The sequence below is a fragment of the Colletotrichum lupini genome, chromosome 10 (assembly GCF_023278565.1).
Source record: "Colletotrichum lupini chromosome 10, complete sequence".
Classification (NCBI taxonomy): Eukaryota; Fungi; Ascomycota; class Sordariomycetes; order Glomerellales; family Glomerellaceae; genus Colletotrichum; species Colletotrichum lupini.
Window position 1 is genome coordinate 1,332,943 of NC_064673.1, and position 17,969 is coordinate 1,350,911.

The 17,969-nt window shown below is 56.3% G+C and overlaps 6 protein-coding genes across 6 annotated transcripts; 4 read left to right on the plus strand and 2 right to left on the minus strand.

Moving 5' to 3' along the window:
• Positions 1 to 400: 400 nt before the first annotated feature.
• Positions 401 to 1,316, plus strand: CLUP02_17608 (uncharacterized protein; the record flags this gene model as incomplete). The annotated part of the gene is made up of 2 exons (XM_049296516.1): positions 401 to 478; positions 540 to 1,316. 2 exons carry the CDS (start codon positions 401 to 403, stop codon positions 1,314 to 1,316), a joined length of 855 nt encoding a protein of 284 aa, XP_049137740.1.
• Positions 1,317 to 1,380: 64 nt separating this feature from the next.
• Positions 1,381 to 2,354, minus strand: CLUP02_17609 (chorismate mutase; the record flags this gene model as incomplete). The annotated part of the gene is made up of 2 exons (XM_049296517.1): positions 1,381 to 2,110; positions 2,176 to 2,354. The coding sequence occupies 2 exons, from the start codon at positions 2,352 to 2,354 to the stop codon at positions 1,381 to 1,383; spliced, it is 909 nt and encodes a 302-aa protein (XP_049137741.1).
• Positions 2,355 to 3,007: 653 nt separating this feature from the next.
• Positions 3,008 to 5,175, plus strand: CLUP02_17610 (mitochondrial division protein 1; the record flags this gene model as incomplete). Its single annotated transcript, XM_049296518.1, has 4 exons — positions 3,008 to 3,082; positions 3,165 to 3,774; positions 3,833 to 4,848; positions 4,900 to 5,175. 4 exons carry the CDS (start codon positions 3,008 to 3,010, stop codon positions 5,173 to 5,175), a joined length of 1,977 nt encoding a protein of 658 aa, XP_049137742.1.
• Positions 5,176 to 5,646: 471 nt separating this feature from the next.
• CLUP02_17611 (JmjC domain-containing protein) lies at positions 5,647 to 7,413 on the plus strand (the record flags this gene model as incomplete). Its single annotated transcript, XM_049296519.1, has 1 exon — positions 5,647 to 7,413. One exon carries the CDS (start codon positions 5,647 to 5,649, stop codon positions 7,411 to 7,413), a length of 1,767 nt encoding a protein of 588 aa, XP_049137743.1.
• A 156-nt stretch (positions 7,414 to 7,569) lies between these two features.
• CLUP02_17612 (uncharacterized protein) lies at positions 7,570 to 9,349 on the minus strand (the record flags this gene model as incomplete). The annotated part of the gene is made up of 2 exons (XM_049296520.1): positions 7,570 to 9,252; positions 9,326 to 9,349. 2 exons carry the CDS (start codon positions 9,347 to 9,349, stop codon positions 7,570 to 7,572), a joined length of 1,707 nt encoding a protein of 568 aa, XP_049137744.1.
• A 1,828-nt stretch (positions 9,350 to 11,177) lies between these two features.
• CLUP02_17613 (GRAM domain-containing protein) lies at positions 11,178 to 17,948 on the plus strand (the record flags this gene model as incomplete). The annotated part of the gene is made up of 15 exons (XM_049296521.1): positions 11,178 to 11,205; positions 11,265 to 11,473; positions 11,571 to 11,897; positions 11,990 to 12,070; positions 12,126 to 12,251; positions 12,366 to 12,802; positions 13,058 to 13,091; positions 13,189 to 13,226; positions 13,310 to 13,454; positions 13,524 to 13,594; positions 13,681 to 16,373; positions 16,436 to 17,089; positions 17,318 to 17,386; positions 17,423 to 17,593; positions 17,662 to 17,948. 15 exons carry the CDS (start codon positions 11,178 to 11,180, stop codon positions 17,946 to 17,948), a joined length of 5,370 nt encoding a protein of 1,789 aa, XP_049137745.1.
• Between the last annotated feature and the right edge of the window lie 21 nt (positions 17,949 to 17,969).

Sequence of the window (17,969 nt, forward strand, 5' to 3'; positions counted from 1 at the left end):
AGAGCCTCTACAATTCTGATTATTTTGTAAAAGAATTTCAATCGTTCAATTGGGAATGCGTCACCACATTAGGATCTTGATCAAGCGGAGGTTCCGAGACTTGTCAATGCGATGGAGCGGGACCCGCTCCGGGAACCCGGGCGGCGGCGGCGGCGCTCTTATCGATAAGGGGCCCGTCTGCCGGCCCGTCCCAAATCAGGCTAGTGAGGGGCACCCCCACCAAAAAATTCGTCTTCACCGATGAGGGTTGGCCAAGTTAGCTGGGTGCAGTGACAATCTAATTGCCAAAAGTCTTGCTCTTAAACGTTTGTCTACAGGTCGAGCCTCTTTGCAAGAAAGAAAAGGAAAAAAAACCACCACTTACTCAATACACCCCTTCCTCACAACGCCATATCTCAAGATGGGAAAGAAGAGAGAGAGAGACGAGGCCAAGCCTGCGGAGGATGTCAAGATGGCCGATGAGAGCTCCGACGATGAGGTGAGAGACGAATCCCTATCGTTCCCACACCAGAGACCATCCTACTCACTGAGAAAACAAGGACTTTGACGTTGTCAACGTCGATTTTGAATGGTTCAACTTCGACCCCGAGGTCGACTTCCAGGGCACCAAGACGCTCCTGCGCCAGCTGCTCGACGTCGACTCCACGCTCTTTGACATCTCAGGCCTCGCCGACCTCATCCTGTCCCAGCCCACCATCGGCTCGACAGTCAAGGTCGACGGCAAGGAGAACGACGCCTACGCGCTCATGACGGCGCTCAACGTCCAAGAGCACAGCCAAAAGCCCGCCATGGCGGATCTCGCCAAATACATGATTGAAAAGTCGCAGACCAACCCGGCCCTCGCCGCCGCCGTCCCGCGGGTGCTCAACGACAGCGGCGCGCAGGTGGGCCTGGTGCTGACGGAGCGGCTCATCAACATGCCCTCGGAGATCGCGCCGCCCATGTACCGCATGCTCGTCGACGAGATCGAGGCCGCGGTCGAGGACAAGGAGCCCTACGAGTTCACGCACTACCTGATCCTGTCCAAGACGTACCAGGAGATCGAGTCGACACTCACCGAGACGGAGAGGAAGGGAAAGAAGGCCAAGGCGGACACGGCGCTGTGGCACTTCCACCCCGAGGACGAGGTGTTTGTGAAGCACGCTGTGGCCCACGGCTCCTTCCAGTTCACGAATGAGGAGAAGGCGGTGGCGGACAGCAAGCGCACGTTCCAGGAGATGGGTGTCAAGTCGCACGGCCACCTCATCTTGATTGAGGCTAGCAAGTGGGAGGGTGCAGTGCAGGCGGTGGAGCAATACCTGAGCGCATCTCAATAGAAGGAGGGAGTCCCCCCTAAAAAGAAGCAATATGAATTTAAGCAATTGTCTTTCATTCCGTAGTCTATTCTACAGGCTCTAATCTCTGCATGAGGTACTCGACCTCGACGTCCTTGGTCAGGGGTATCACAAAGTCTTTGTACATGGCCACCACGGCATCGGCGTCAATCTTGGCCTGGTTCTCCGGGCCCGCTCCAATGGAAGGGTCGGTTCCGTAGGTCAACACCTTGAGCCTAAGGCGCTCGAGGACCTTCTTCTCCACGGCGGCGTTGGTGATGGCCTCGGCGATGCCCTCGCGGTCCTCGGCCTTGATGAGCTTTGTGTACTTTTCCGGATCGGACTGGAACTTGGACTCGGCGACAAACTTGCCAAAGTGTATCCTACGGGAGAGGGCCTGGAGGCAGGCAATATCGCAGGTAGCCGAGGAGCCGTAGTTCTCCTGGGACTCGCCGCGGTCCTCGCGGCAGAAATCGGGGCAGAGTGCGGGGAGGAACTTGTCCACGTAAAAGTCCTTGATCTGGTTGTTGACGTTGACGTCGTTGGGGTGCAGGATGCGCGGGTAGTGCAGGGGCTTGAGGATCTGCTTCTGGACGGCTGAGGGGAAGAAGGGGTACTCGTCGGGAGAGTCGTAGCGGCGGATGATGGACTGCAGCTTTTCCTGTTCGCAGAGGTACCAGTCCATGAAGCTCAGTTCGCTGTTTGGTATGTTGAGCGCTCCGGGGACATAAATCGTTTTATTACGGGCAAACTGGGCACGCTCGATAAGGTGAAAAGTGATGGTATCCTCGAGACGACTGTGTGTTCGTTGGGATTAGTTGTGAGTCAACAAATAGCGTTGGAGGTTGGAGGGGGAACCGACATCAACTGGTAGCGAATGCGGGACAAATCCAACGCCTTGGAGGGGTCCGATAGGTCAATGAGAGAGTCCATTTCGTCGTCAATTGATTGAAAGCCGGTTGAATATTGGTAGACCAGTCCCTGGGAGTGATGCTGGTGCGCAGAAGGAGTTTGGACGACGGGTTGGGGCGGGTAACGCATTCGGACTGCTTATTGTCGGGTCGTAAAGGGGAAAAAGCTTGACGGTCGTGAGGATTTGGCTGGGTGCGGGCGGGTGACAACCGAGGCCGATGACGCTCCCAGCGAAAAGGGACAAGTCCCCGGTGGGCACTCCAGAACAGAAAAAAAAGAAGACTCGTCCCAACGCAGCACAAGCGCGAGGCTGCCCGTCTCCGACCCCCCGTGCACTGCACCTGCAGGTCGCTGCCCCCAAGAGATCGGGTGGCTTAAGCGGGCACCAATCAGTGGCCCCTGCCATCCTTCACAGTTGAAGTGGCCCCCCCCAAATCTTGCAGCCTCGTACCTCGTTAGCGTGCCCAGGTGTCCCGTGTGCCCGTGTGCCCCGTGCAGGGAGCTTCTCGGGTGTTTAGCGCGTCATCCAGAACAGGAGGCGTCCCCAACCGGGTTCTTGCCGGGATCACTGCTTGGAGTGTGGATACGTATCTGATTCTCGACCGAGACGACAAAACTCGACCCGGTCGACAAGAAGCACAAACCCGGAGCGAGCTGTTCCCACAACGCCCAGCTGCGAAATCACCACCTTTTCTCCTTTTCCGCCCCGTTCGTCCTCCCTTGCCTCCTCCCCTTTGTGCCACTCATTGTCGCGCACATCGGACGGGAGAGCACACGTACGCATGGCCGCCTCGGATCACGACCAGTACGGCTTCCACGACGATGCGGCCGCCGGAGACGACCAATCCGTCTTGTCTGTAAGTTGACCTTTGCCACCCGCGTGACCACTTTGTCCGTCGTAACTTGGATGATTGACCAAAGTGTCGTATCGGTGCCTAGACTCGCGGTATAGAAGCATTCGGGCGCAAGGTCACGACAACAGCAAGCCATTTGATGGGTCCTCTGTCCGAGCAAGGGAACAGTAATCATCACCACTACCATGGCGCCCTGGCCGAGGTTCACAAGCAGCTCCGGCGGCCAACTATCCAACGAAGCATGTTTTCCATGGCAAAAACCACGCCGACAGACATGGTCCGGTCCAAGCTGTCCACGACGGAGATCCAGCATCGCGCCCTGACGTATTTACCCGACGAACTGCTAGCGAACATTCCCGAGAGCGACAATTCCTACTCCCTCTTCCAGGGTTTCAAAGCGAGCTTCCCGGACCTGACCGAAGAAGGTAGGAAGCACCGACGGCGGGTATCGAGGGGCAGGAAGCTTTTGGAGGACACGGAAAACACTGCCGGCACACCGCAAGCGCTGCACAATCTGAAAAAAGACAAGGCCTCGATGATGCACGAGCTCGAGATGCTGGGTGTTCGTAAAAACATGGCAAGTAGTGAGATCCGTGACATCGACAACAAAATCGCCAATCTGCACGGTATGCGCCGGATCATCCTGGACAGACTGGCCAACTTGGAGCAGGAGGAAACATTGCTGGAACATGACCGTGAGTTGCACAACCATCTGAGCTCTTAGGTGACTTGCTCGGTACTGACTAGCTCCAGTCATGGATGTCGAGACACGGTTAGAAGACGCTCAGGAGCTTGTCGACGAAGCCGAGTCGATTGCGATAAACACACCTACGAAGACCGAGGAAGACCTGGCTGGTGAGGATGACTCTGGTTTCATGTCACAGTCGGTGTACGAGAAGCTCCCAACAACAGCTGGCACACCTGCATCAAAGGCAAAGAAAAGAGTGGTCCGCCGGAAATCGATGCCAATCTTGCACGAGCATTTTGAAGCAGGCACGGCTATTAGGGAAATTCGCGCGCACCAGGATACGATTACGGCTCTCGACTTTGACGCACCCTTCGGAACAATGGTGACTTCGGCCATGGACGACTCGATCAGGGTCTGGGATCTTAATGCTGGACGATGCATCGGTTTGCTGGATGGGCATACGGCCTCAGTTCGCACACTGCAGGTTGACGACAACTTCCTCGCGACCGGTGGCATGGACGCAACGATTCGACTTTGGGACTTGAGCAAGGCACACTACGACCCCCACGGAAGCCAGTACGGAAGGGACGAAGATGAAGATGGCATCGCATTTGAGAACCCCGACGATGGACCGGTTGAGCCTCCTGAAGGAAGCATGAGAGATTGTCACCTCTACACCCTGCAATCCCACGTTGACGAAATCACGGCACTCCACTTCAGAAACGATACGCTCGTGTCCGGCTCGGCAGACAAGACATTGCGACAGTGGGATCTCGAAAAGGGCCGATGCGTTCAGACTCTGGACGTTATGTGGGCTGCAGCGCAGGCATCCGCGTCTCTCGGCAGTGAAAGCTCCTGGAGGCAGACGAACCGGGCACCCGCACAGCAAGCCGATTTCATCGGTGCCCTCCAAATCTTCGAGACTGCTCTTGCGTGCGGTACTGCCGACGGCATGGTTCGGTTGTGGGATTTGCGAAGCGGACAGGTTCACCGAAGCTTAGTGGGACACACAGGACCGGTGACGTGCTTGCAATTCGATGACGTTCACCTTGTGACTGGCAGCATGGACAGGAGCATCAGAGTGAGTTTGGTCCTGCTTCCTTCAACCTAGGGCATTGCTAATCATCAACAGATCTGGGATCTCCGTACAGGATCTATCTACGACGCCTACGCGTACGACAACGCTATCACAAGCATGATGTTTGATGAGCGGAGAATCGTCAGCGCAGCAGGCGAGGACGTTGTGAAGGTGTACGATAAGGTGGAAGGCCGCCAATGGGACTGCGGTGCGGGCATCTCTGATGCCGAGGAGGGCAAGACGCCTGCCGTCGTGGAGCGTGTACGTGTCAAGGACGGCTACCTGGTGGAGGGACGACAGGACGGTATTGTAGGAGTATGGACATGTTAGAGTATACAGAACCCCCTTTCAACAGAGCGAATACAACGCGATTATGACACAGGCAGAGGATGGGAAAGCAATGCAACGCTGAGGAGATGTGATGAGGCGACCCGGGGATATTTACATTTAGACATAGCAATGCTAACGTCTAAAACCCCCTTTTTTCGACTCTGAGAACGCAGCCGTTGAAGCCATGTAGCTACGTATGTAGGGGTGTTCATCCGACATGCTCCCGAGCTGAAATGCAGGACGTAGTTGCCATCATCAGACGGAGGGAGACCCGCTCAACCAAACATCCCCAACTTTTTTTTTTCTCGTACCTTTGCATCAATTACCCACGCCAAAATCCACTAGACTTAATCCAGCATCCGGCTTCCGTGAGAGCCTTTCATACCATAACCAAGAAGTTCCAAGAGAGTAAAAGGGGGCGTGTGTATGAGGGCATAGAAGAAGGGCTCTGGGGGGAGAGGGAGCTTCGAAATGTCCGTCTTTGATAACCCCGCCCTCGTCAAAGAGTGCAGCGGTGCAGTGGCTTCAATCTACGCGGACGTCGTCGGCCACCTCACCGCCGATTTACCCCGGTTTCCGCGACTGTTTGAGAGCATTACCGAAGGACACAGTCTGGAACCCGTTGGTTCGGAGATTTTGAGGGTTGTAGAGGGGCTGGCTTTTGAGGTTCTGGGGCTGTGCGCGGCAGCGGGCTATAGTGTGGATTTGAGCGACTATACAGCAGCAGCAGCACCACCACCACCACCGCCGCCGTCACCATTGTTAGGAGGATCGGAGTCGGTGGTTGAGCGTCTCGAAGGAGAGATTGAGCGGACCTACCGCCGGTTTTACGACTATGTCTACGCGAACCTGCCGTTTTGTTGGAGGTTGTTGTATACGGAGCTCAGTCTGCTCAAGTTTTCGGCGGTGGTGTTTTTGCATGTTGCCAAGAGGGCGGCGCGGGGCGAGAAGACGGAGAAGAAAGATAAAGAGGAAGAGAGCGAGGAAGAGGGAGACGATGAAGGAAAAGTGCTGGATGATCTCGTCGCCGTGCTAGACAAGGCGCTCATCCTCGCCGGCGGGGCGGGCTTGACGCGCGGGAGGAGGACGATTTCGAGATTACTCGGGTACCTCGACGACGCGGCGCCGTCGTCTTCACCGCGTTCGCCTCTCCTGGCGAGGTTTCCTTCTTCGCGGACGTTTACGCCGCCCGTGACGCGGCCTATTCGTGCCGTGGATCGCATGTCGATGTCGGCGTTTCAAGCGTACCTGGACGGTCGGTCTCGTCTAGACAAGGAGGCAGGTGTGGGCGAAGACGTGGACATGGGGCCGGAGCCGCTGGTCCTGACGTCGCTGATGACGGGGTGGCCTGCGCTCTCTACGAGACCGTGGTCGTCGCCTGGGTACTTGGTGTCGAGGACGCATGGCGGGCGGAGGCTTGTGCCGGTGGAGGTCGGGCGGAGTTACGTCGATGAGGGGTGGACGCAGGAGTTGATTCCGTTCCGGGAGCTGTTGGCGCGCGTGGTTGCGTCTGGGTCTCCGTCGACTGCAGCATCGGCAGCGACGCCAATTACGACGGAGACAACAACAATGGGGTCAGAGAAGGGAACGGAAAAGGGCACGACGTACCTCGCCCAACACGAACTCTTCGCGCAGCTCCCGCGCCTGCTCAACGACATCCTCACGCCGGACCACTGCTTCACCTCGCCGCCGGCGCACCCGTTCAACAAGGCCGCCGACAAGCCGGAGCTCGACCTGCCGTTGGTGAATGCGTGGTTTGGCCCCGCGGGGACGATCACCCCGTTGCATACGGACGGGTATCATAACCTGCTGTGCCAGGTTGTCGGGGAGAAGTACGTGCGGTTATACGCGCCGCGGGATTCGGAGGCGTTGTGTCCGAGGGGGTTCGATGGCGATGACGATTTCGACGCCGACGATGGAAACGAAGGAGAAGAAGGGGGTGAGGATGGAGGTGGAAAGAGAGGTCGGGGGGTGAAGAAGGTGGACATGAGCAACACCAGCGCCTTTGACGTCGGCGCCGTGGAGGGCTGGGACCCGGACGCGGAGGGCCGGGATCCGATGGAGCTCGAGGAGTTCCGGGGGCTGCGGTACTGGGACTGCGTGCTCGGCCCGGGAGAAGTGTTGTATATTCCCATCGGGTGGTGGCATTACGTCCGCAGTCTGAGTGTGAGTTTCAGCGTGAGCTTTTGGTGGAACGGGGGTCATTATGTTGGGCCGCAGGGGAGGGGAGACGAGTGATTTCATAACTTTGAGGGGAGTATGGCAAAAAAGGCACGTTTTGTAGCTTGAGAAGAGATTACCCCTCTCGAATAAGAGGTATATGTATAACAAGCCTCGGTCATGTTTTCATTCCATCATGTCATCTACGTTAAATAGTATTCATCAACTACGGCATCAGCTCGCAGCAGCAGCAGCCTCATCCGCCTCGGCACTCTCCCCCGCGCCCCCCTGCGCCTGACGCCTCGCCTTGGCCCCAGCCTTCAACTTCTCCCACTTTTCGCGATACTTTTCCAGCGTCCGCGCCATCGTGCGGTTCTCCTTCTCCAGCGCCTCCATGCGCTGCATCGCCATGGCCATCTGCTCCTCGAGCTCCTTGTTCCGCGCCTTCAACACGGCGTCGGTGCTCGACATGCCACCACCACCACCACCACCACCACCACCACCGGTAGTAAAAGGAGACGCCCCGACCGTCGCAGGCGACCCGGGCCGTCTCAGACGAATACTCTCCGCCAGCGCCAGGCTCGAATTCTGCGCCGTGGCCTCGAACGCGTGGAGCCGTTTGCTCAGCTTGTCGAGCATGTCCTTGAGCCCCCTGTTTTCGAGGTAGAGCTCCTCGACGGTGTTTTTGAGGTTCTGCTCTGTCTTGGGCTTGCCGGCGGCTCCCCGACGTCGGGATACGCCGGGGGAGGTTGGTGCCGCCATCATCATGGACGGAGACTCGCGGGCGTCGACGAAGTCGTCCTCGTCGTCCTCGATGAGGCTGTCACCTGCGCCACCTCCGCCACCGCCGACGCCGCTGTGGAGCGAGGCCTCGAGGCGGCGCTTCTCCTTGTCTGCAAAGTTGAGGATGTTGGCGTAGGACATTGTGTGTCCGCTCGTTGGGACGACGTAGAAGGAGTCGTTGGGGTTGTTCGCCGAGATTGCGCGGAGGGTGGCGCGGGAGTAGATCTTGGAGAGGTCCGGTTCGGCGGGGGCCGCTGGGGAGGGTTTGAGTCTGTTGCTGCGCTTTGCCGGGGCAGGTTCGGGAGGTGCCTCGGCGTGGGGTTCGGGGACGGATGACGACGAGGTGATTGACGAGGATTCCTCGGTGATGAGGGGTAGGCCTGCGAAGGCCAGGGGCGCGGAGAGGCGGTTGATGATGTTGCCAAAGGTGCTGTAGAAGCGGGAGTATCCGTCGTCGCTGGCGGGCGAGGCGACTTCTTCCGTCTTTTTGGGCTCTGTCTCCCTTCGCGGGGAGTCGGCCGTTGGCGGGATCCATCCCGGTTTGCCGGACTGATCGAGGACGTTTTGCATCTTTGTCCTCGAGCCGTCCCGCCGGGCTTGGACTTCCATGTTGCCCGGCGCCTGGTCGTTTGTGACGCTCGGCGGGATGGGCTGGCTGCGGTTCCTGCTCCCACGGATGCCTCGCGCCGAGGCGAGGTTGCTCGCGATGGAGGAGGTCATCTCGCGGCTCGGGTACCGGCGCTGCTGCGCCAGAGACGGAACACCCTTCACCGTGGCGACGGGGCTTCCGCCAGCGGACTGCTGCTGTTGACCTGATCTGGACTTGGTACGGCCATCGTCGGGTGAGGAGACATCGCTCGTGGCATCGGAGGCATGCGATTCCTGCTTCTCGTCGATGGTCTCGGAGGAGGGGTTCTGGCTGGCGGCGGCGCGACGGTCAAAGGGTATCTTGAGGAGTTCGGCGAGGCGTTGGTGGTGCTCTTCGAGGAGCTTTAGGGTGCGGAGGGCCTCGATGCTCGAGGTGGAGCGGGCAGCGTTGGCGAACTCGCCGGCGGCGAGGGCGTGTTCGTTGATTGCTACCGTCGTCTCGGATTGATGCTGGGCGTTGGAGGCTGCTTTGGCATGGTCATGCGCCTGGGTGATTTGCTGTTAGACCAGTGGTTGCTAGAGACAAAGTTTCACAGGTGCCTTTTAGGGCTGAGGTTACCTTGACAAGCGAAGACTCGTCCATCGCGAAAAAAAAGAACTGTAGGGCTGCCTAGGTGGGCTGCCGGTGATGTGTCAAGGGACGGGGCGCTGGTGCCGGTTCGGTTTCGGAGGTCGTTTGGGGGTTGGTTCCTGCTCCAAGTCGGCCGTCCGCACGTTTGCTCTTGGATCACGCGACCGCCTCAGACCGATACAGACGGTGGTAGTGGAGGGGAGGTGGAGGGATGTACGGATATGCGCCGATGGAGGTACGGAGGAGGTCCAACGAACCGGCCTTTGATGTTCGGTGGCCGGTGGTTGGGTCGGGGTGTTGCGGTCGCGGAGGCTTCCCCAGAGTCGCTAGAGAGATGGCCCCCGCTTGTTCTCTTCTCCGGTTGCAGTCAGGTGGTGGGCAGTGGACAATACCTAGGCGCAGGAGCACACGGGACGACGCTTGGTTCGCTTTCAGTTAGAAGGGGGCCAAAGGGGCCCAGATTGGGCGGTTGGAGTACGTAAGCTTTCCGTTCGTCAAAGCGTCGTCTTCCCGCTGGCGGCCACCCACGCACCTTGCCAAAATCGTCAAGGTCAAGAGGAAGCGAAGAGACCGATCCCACGTCACCAAGTGCTAGTAATTGCCTCAAGCGACTTGTTGGAAGCTAGCTTTACTTACTCCGACTAATGACATCTCGATGATGTTGCTAGAAAATTCAAAAGAGACTTCAGACGGCTTTTGTGAAGGGAAGTTGGTGCCGCTGTACCACTGCAGGGCACGCTATACAAAGCACCGAAACAGTCTAGCAGATCATGATACTATATCTACAGTAAACGCTAGATTATCAAAGTATTCAAGCCAACAGTCGTCACTTGCATTGCCAAATTTGACATGTTGATAAAAAGTCGAGTAACAGCGGCGCAATGCCTGGAAGGTAAGTCGGTAGGAAGTGACTCGTCAATCCAGACGGTGACGATGACAGTAAGTGCCGGAACTGAGACAGGCCAACACTTTGAAAGATTCTGAATGACGCACAATGCATGTCAAAGGAACCCAGAAACTTGGGCATCGTGTCTGCGAGTGTTGGAACTTTGCTGCGCTGTGGCTGCCACCTGTTCCCCGCCCTAACAATCGCGAGAGGGGACGGCATTGTCCAATATCCAGTTGCGCGGTGTCTCGTCGCTCCAGAGACGAGCCTATCACGACGAAGGAAAAAGAAGGGCGAAGCACCAATGCAAGCCGCAGACCGTAACCCGCGAGACACGGTTCGCACTTGTGGAGGCCCCTGACGTAGCTATGGTTCCCCCCCGGAGCCAGCACCTGATCCAAAAGGGCAACCCAACGGCCACAACCGTCCCGAATCGGGTCAGTCATCGAAACCTTGCTGGGAAAACCATCTGCAAATCTGCCAGACGTGCATGCATCGCCAGGAGGAGGAGGAGTGCGGACTGGCGGACTGATTCGGGCTGGGTGGGTGAGAAAGGTGGGATGAAAGGCTCCGGGCCAGCCGTTGATACGCTGGTTGGGATCTGCTGGTCTCTCTGGTTCGACCTACCTAAGGTACGCCAGAGACCATGTGGTGCTGGTGCATCCGGCTAGAGTGGAACGGAGCTCTTCGGCCGGTGGTGAGATGTGATCTGAGCAGTGAGCCGAGACGGGAAGTCGGGAACTCAGGAGATGCTACTTGGTTCTGTTAAGGGGGCACGCCGCACACTCAGCCACATGACTACTCCGTACATACTCTTCAGTTTGCTGGGGCCTTGGAGAGATTGACTTTGGGTGCATCTGGCGGAATCATCCCGATGCAGGTCCCAGATCCCAGGTGCAATTCGCAGGTGGAAAATCATGGCATGTTTGGCTGGCTGGCTGACGTGGAGATGGAATGGAGATTTGCATTTTGGGATTGCGCAGTCGCCAATAGATCCACCGAAAAAGAGATGCCACTGCCCACTTCACTGAACCAAAATAGCAGCGCAGCGTCTTTCCCGGATCACGGGTGGCGGGCGTCAATCATATAATGCAGCAGTAACATGGTTTATGGGTGGCTCAGGTCTACTGTGTATGGAGGCTGGCCAGATTGACGGCCCCAGATTCCCGATTCTGAAGGATTCCAGGCCGCTCGTAATAATGGAGAGCTGTCGGCAAGCGGGCAGAAAGAAGCAATCGGCTGTTATGCCCGTGTGAGTTTGCATTTGGTTATTTTGAGGGTTATGAGGAGAGGAGACGGAGGTGAGAAAGATGAGCTTATGTAATGGGGTTGCACTAACAAATCAAGGTACCCCATCCGTTTCAAGCCAAGGAGGAAGGAGGAAGGAGGAACCCGCCTGGCCCAGGAACTTGCCTCGCCTCCAGTGACGATGACGCTCTTCGTGGAAAGAGAGCTCCGGCTTGGTGGTTCTTGCCTTGGCCAGAGTTGAAACTGACGACCTGGGTTTGGGGAGTGCGACGGGAACCTCTTTCCTTTGGTGCGAATAGAAATCAAGGTAGCAACCAGAACCTGGACCTCCTTCCTTCTCGGGTTTTCCATCTTCATCTTCCTTTTGGGTCCTTCGGCTCCGGCACCGTCTCCAGAGAAATTGCAAACTTTCCCATTTTCCGTGAAGTGCGAACTGCGAACCCATCTTTGCTCTCACCCATGGCCTGACCCATTCATTCATTCATTCACTCATGCTTGCACTTTGCACCACCTCACAGACTCACAAACAAGAAACAACATTAAACGGGGCCCCGTCTGTATCGCATAAACTCGGAAAACGACACAACACCCGCGGCTTCGTTTCCAAATAATTCACCGTCATACACAAACAATACACAAGGTCTACGGATACAGCTACAGATACCGTCTACACCCCTACCTCGCATCGCACCTCCCTACGGGTCCTCTCCAAGCTTGTCTTGCCTTCTCGACCTTAATTTCCATCCTGCCAATTCCCTGCACCCGCGGACCATGATCATCGTGCCCACTATTCGCAACCAATGCGCGTATAGCCTTTGACAGCAACAACCCGCCAGACTGCAGACACGCATTGCTCGGAAAAGAGTACGAAAATTGCGAGCTTCACGATCCTAGGAAATCACCAGAACCCTGGCCCGAGAAACCATGGACACCGCCAATGAAAGCGGAGGAGCTCTGAGCAAGCTGCTACCAAAGTCAATCGCTGCCAAGCGCCGCCGCAGAAAACAAGAAGCCCAAGAAGATGAAGCCGCTGCCGCCACGGCCGCTTTGTTGATAGGGGTCAAGGGGGAAGAAGTTACCGCTCTTGCTGTTACGCCTCCAGCACTCAGAGACGACGCTGCCAGCCATCTATCCAACAGACGCGACAGCGGCTCTTACGTTCATGACACGGACAGCTTTGGATTGGAAAAAGACGGCTCGACAGGGTTTCCCGACTACGACTACGGCCACTACCCCGAGCACGGCCACGCCGCCCACGACGCGGACGATGCCAGCACCGAGGAAGCCACAAGCATGCTGTCGCTGGACGAACCTGATATTGACGATCTTCAGTGAGTAGTGTTGCTTTCCCGCATGTTTTGTCTCTCTTCATCTCTACTGGTTACGTTCACCTTTTCCTGCTTATTCCTTACCCCGTCTTACCTATCCACCACCATCTTACCTTACCTATCTTACCTTACACTACCTATGCACACGGTTGGGGCTGGCTTCTCTGCACCCTCATCCTTCAAATCTTCCCACCACCTTACATATGTATGCATCCGAGCGCACTTGTTCCGTGCTCTTCACAACCACCACCTCACAAGGCCACGTCTTTTCGCGTGGCGCATTCCCCCCATCGTTCAAAGTCGTCACTGGCGTCTCCATCGAATGACGAGGCGAGCTACGAATAGTACCTAGCTGCTATTACTGCGGGTGCTACACAACTCGGCCCCAGTCTGCTGGCACAACCCGCAACGGCGCCGTCTCTCTTTTGTGCATATCAAGTGGAGAGACAGAGAAAGGACAGCGGGCTTAGCGTCCGTAGTAGGCTGCTCTGGCCATCCTTGGTCTGACAGTTCTCACTGGTCCGGGGGGTTCTGGGACTGGGAGACTAGCAGAGTCGGAGAGGAGGGGGGGGCTGATGCGCTCTCCTCTCCTCTCTCTGTGCTCCGTGGCCCATGGGTCTCAGCTCCCCCTCATCCACTCTCTGCGGCAATCGCCGTATGACAGCTGCCTGGGGGTCCCTTCAGCACATTTAACTCGTGTCCCTGACGAATGTTCCATTTCAAGCGAGTGCGAACAAACGGGGTCAGGGTCGTCCATGTCTCCCCCGACCACCTCCTACTGTTTCGTCTCTCCATGTAACCATCCATACAATACCAACTATCTAACCACGACGATTTCCGCCCCCTCTCATTAGATCTCTTTCTCAGCACTCTCGTCCAAGTGCCATATCGACACATCCTTCGCAAATAGGTTACTTGACTACTTCTTCCCCTATCGTTCAGGCAACTCATTTGCCTGAACCCCAACCACAGATACTGGACGACCAACTCTCCCAGATCGCCTCGGCGCGATCCACTCTCTCCTCTGCCAAGCGGACGCAATCCGTCGAGTCGTCGACAGATTCTTCTTTGCGCTCCAAACGCAGTTTCACAAGTCTCGTGCCACCAAAGAAAAACACCACGAGATCGCCGTCCCCCGTTGGCCGTCTCAAAGGTGTTTTTACAAAGTCAAAAAAGACTCCCAGTGCCGCCACAAGCCCCGACCGGTCCCTGGGCGGTGACGAAACCCCCGACCACGACCGAGACACGCGGAGAACAAGAGACCGAGGCAGAGCCACTGCTTCCACCTCTGACCTCACCACAACCACAAAGCCGTTTCTAGACAATTCGACCCCGCCACACCCGAATGCGACGAGCGACGCAGATGCATCTCGCGTAAAACAATCAACAACGCATTCACCTGAGCGACGTCGCTCCAGGGCCTCCACAAACACATCTCGAATCGACACCTCCTTCGTACCTCAAACCCCGCCCAACGCCGACAAGACGCCCGTCATCGTCAACACCCCTCCGACACCGACCGACCACAACGCACCCTACGCTCAATCTCCTCCGCCGGCCCCAGCTCCGCAGCCCGCTCCCGAAGTTTCTGTCACTGCCTCAGGCAACACGAATGGTGGTTCTGCCACGGGTACTATGCTTGCTCACCGCAGGGGTAGATCAGGATCTGGAAGTATAGGGCCTAGCAAACTGTCCAACATAACCCTCGCGCCTTTGACGCCCACCCCCGAGAACGGGACCGCAAGCAACCCAGGAACTCCATCCGGCGGAAGCGGCTTCTTTTCATCCGTCTTTTCGGCTGCGCAAAACGCCGCGACCTCGCTCACAAGTACCATTCAGAATACCGGCATAGGACCGACCCCTCCCAAGAACAAGAACGTAGCTAAACCCCCCGATATCAAGATCGACGAGCAGCCCGAGGTCGAGCCGCCACCTCCATCCGCAACAGGCTCGACCATGGAGAAAGAGCCAGCAGTCAAGACCATTGGGTCGGGCGAGCTCAGCCTCAGTCAATTAGGTATAACGGACACAGCCAGCAATGCAGGAACGCCCATTACAGCAAAATTCCCCGAATCGGACGCACGAGCTAGAAGCGAGTCAGCCCCGACAGACGCTGCCTATGCCGCTGCCACGCGCGACCTCGGAGTAGACGACGGCCGAAACGCGGCGAGACCCCAATCACTGTACGATCCAGGAAGTGCCGGGGACCGAACCCCTCCACAAGGCAGCATACACGAAGACAAGATTTCGGGAGTCCAACGAAGTGGAAGTATTCGAAGCGCCATTGGACGCCATCGCAAGCGAGGAAGCTCAGCTGTGTCGGGAGGTACGGCTACTACTATTGGCGCTGCCATTGCTGCGGCTAACGCGTCTCTTGCTCACCCTCAAGCCAACGCGAGCGTACCGAAACTTACGGGATTCGCGGTTGCGAGCAAGAAGCGCAATCGAGATTTCCATGGATTTTTCAAGAGCGTGCCCGACGACGATTACCTCATCGAAGACTACAGCTGTGCGTTGCAGCGCGAGATCCTGGCGCACGGCCGCCTGTACGTATCCGAAGGCCACTTGTGCTTTAGCAGCAACATCCTCGGCTGGTCGACCACGCTTGTCATGAGCTTTGACGAAATAGTAAGCGTTGAGAAGCGCAGCACGGCCCTGGTTTTCAAGAACGGACTCATGATCACGACCCTACATGCCAAGCATATTTTTGCCAGTTTCACCAGTCGAGACTCGACTTACGACCTAATTGTCAATATTTGGAAACTTGGTCACCCGACCCTGCAAAGCTCGCTAAACGGAGTGCAGCTCGAGGGCACTGGTGGTGACAAGACAGAAAAGGTTGACGCGAATAGTGCAGTGGTAGCAGATGTTGATGATGGTAGTTTGTCCGGCACCGATGAAGAGAGTGATTCTGGCGATGACGACGACGTTTACGACGAAGATGATGACGCAGAGGACTTGCAAGATGTCACGCAACTGTCAGAAGTCAACGCTGAACCCGAAGGTGGAAAGACCGTCTCTCGCAAGGTATCTGGTGCAGGTGCTAATGGCGCTGTCGCCGATGTCGTCAAGGAGGCTGTCGGTGCTGCTCCAGGCGGCAATGACTTCCCTGGTCCGGCCACTCATGCGCCAACCGATTGCGGAGACTCTGACACGCATTACGACAGGGTTGTCGGCGACGATGTCATTCCTGCGCCCTTGGGCAAGGTGTATAACTTGCTCTTCGGTCCAGCCTCGGTCACCTGGATGACAAAATGGCTCACTGTTGAGGCCAAGTGTACAGAGTTGACCATGGAGGACAAGAAGGGGCTGACTCTCGACAATAAGTCTCGGTATTTCACTTACATTAAGCCTCTCAATGGTGCCATCGGTCCGAAGCAGACAAAATGTCTTGTAACGGAGACCTTGGATCATCTTGATTTTGAGAAAGCCATCAACTTTAGCGTCACCACACAAACCCCAGATGTACCGAACGGCAACATTTTCAGCGTCAAGACAAAGTACTGTTTGACGTGGGCCGACAACAACTCTACCAGAGTGCAATCCAACTGCACTATTGAGTGGACGGGCAAGAGTTGGTTGAAGGGTAATTTGAAGTTTTTCTCTACGTCAATGGCATGAGCTAACATGATGAAGGTCCTATCGAAAAGGGAGCCAATGATGGCCAGACCCAGTACTGCAAAGACCTCTTTGCTAGTCTGAAATCAGCTGTGTCTACTAAAGCCCGCGCTGGCGGTGCGGGAGCGGGCTCAGGCCCCAAGGGCAAGAAGAAGAGCAAGAAGAGCAAGGCGGCCGGCTCAACAACAGACGCCGAAGACGAGCAGGTTCGTCCAAGACATGTTCCCAAGACAAATTGGGGCCCATTGGAGCCTGTCCGCGGCATTCTCGAGCCAATTCTCGACATTGCCAAACCACTACTCACGGGCAACATGATGTATGGCCTCCTAGTTGGCCTTCTCGTTGCTACGTGGTTTGGCTTTGGCCTGCCTGGCAGACAAGCGTCTGGAGATATGCGCATGTATGGTTTTCCGGATCGTCTTGCGGCGTACGACGAGATGTGGAGGCGCGAAGAGAGTGAACTTTGGGAGTGGCTGGAGGAAAGAGTTGGGTTGGAGCGCTTGCACGAAGGCAGCTTGCCCATTCGGAAGCGAGCAATGGAGCCAAGTACTGTGGAGGAGAGGGTCAGAGAGGATCGTATGGATGAGCGTGAGATTGAAGAGGCAATCAAGGTGACGGAAGAGAAGCTTAAGGTGTTGAAGGGCGTCATGGACAAGAAGAAGCCAACATCCGGTTGAGGAAATACCCTAGGAACGGGAGGCGGAAAAGTGCAGCGAGTCAGGTTACGGCACGACACAACGTGTCTTCTCATTTCTATGTTTTATTGTGTAGCATATTCAGTAGCGATGCCAACGAGCAATCAGGGCTTGAGTAGATCAGCATCAGCAATGTCATTTTATATCGACAACCCACTTGTCAGTCGTGCCGCAAGGTCTTTTGGTGTTGCATAAGTTGCTGCAGTAAGAACGTTGAACCGACCATTTGACGATGGCGATAGATGCGAAACTGTGGCATGGTCAATCATCTTCAGTGCCAGTCAAATTCGCTAACTTACCTACCGTGAAGGCCAGTTTCTTGATCGGGATTCACGAGACAAAGGCTGTTTTATCTTTGCCTTATCTTTGAAAGGCAGGCACAGAGAACCGTTGCCTGCTCCTGAGCTTTGGAATACACCAAATAAGCGAGTAGGCAGTACCTACCCTAGAAGAGACGCGTCTTCTTGGCCTCTCTATGTTCGTTCGACCTTCTTACTTTTTGCCGGCAACAGGGGCACGGCGGGAAGGATCATCTCTTCGTGACCCTAGAGAAACCGCGCTTCGTTCTCACATTACTATCGAACCGGACTGGAAGGCACGCCTCTATCCACCTCCCTCCTTTTGAGCAGCAGGTGCTTGCCTACCTCGATCTTGTTCTCTTCTGCCACTTCACAAACCTCGAAGACGCAGCTTGCCTCTATCGAACACGACAACATTACCCGTCTGCCTCCGCCAACTATCCAACATTGTCTCGAGTTTATTCTTCGTATCCTCATGTTTTTGTCTACTATTCCATCACCTTAATTCTCCACTACTCGAGGTCCTTGATATCGTAGACAATTCACGGAGGGAGAATC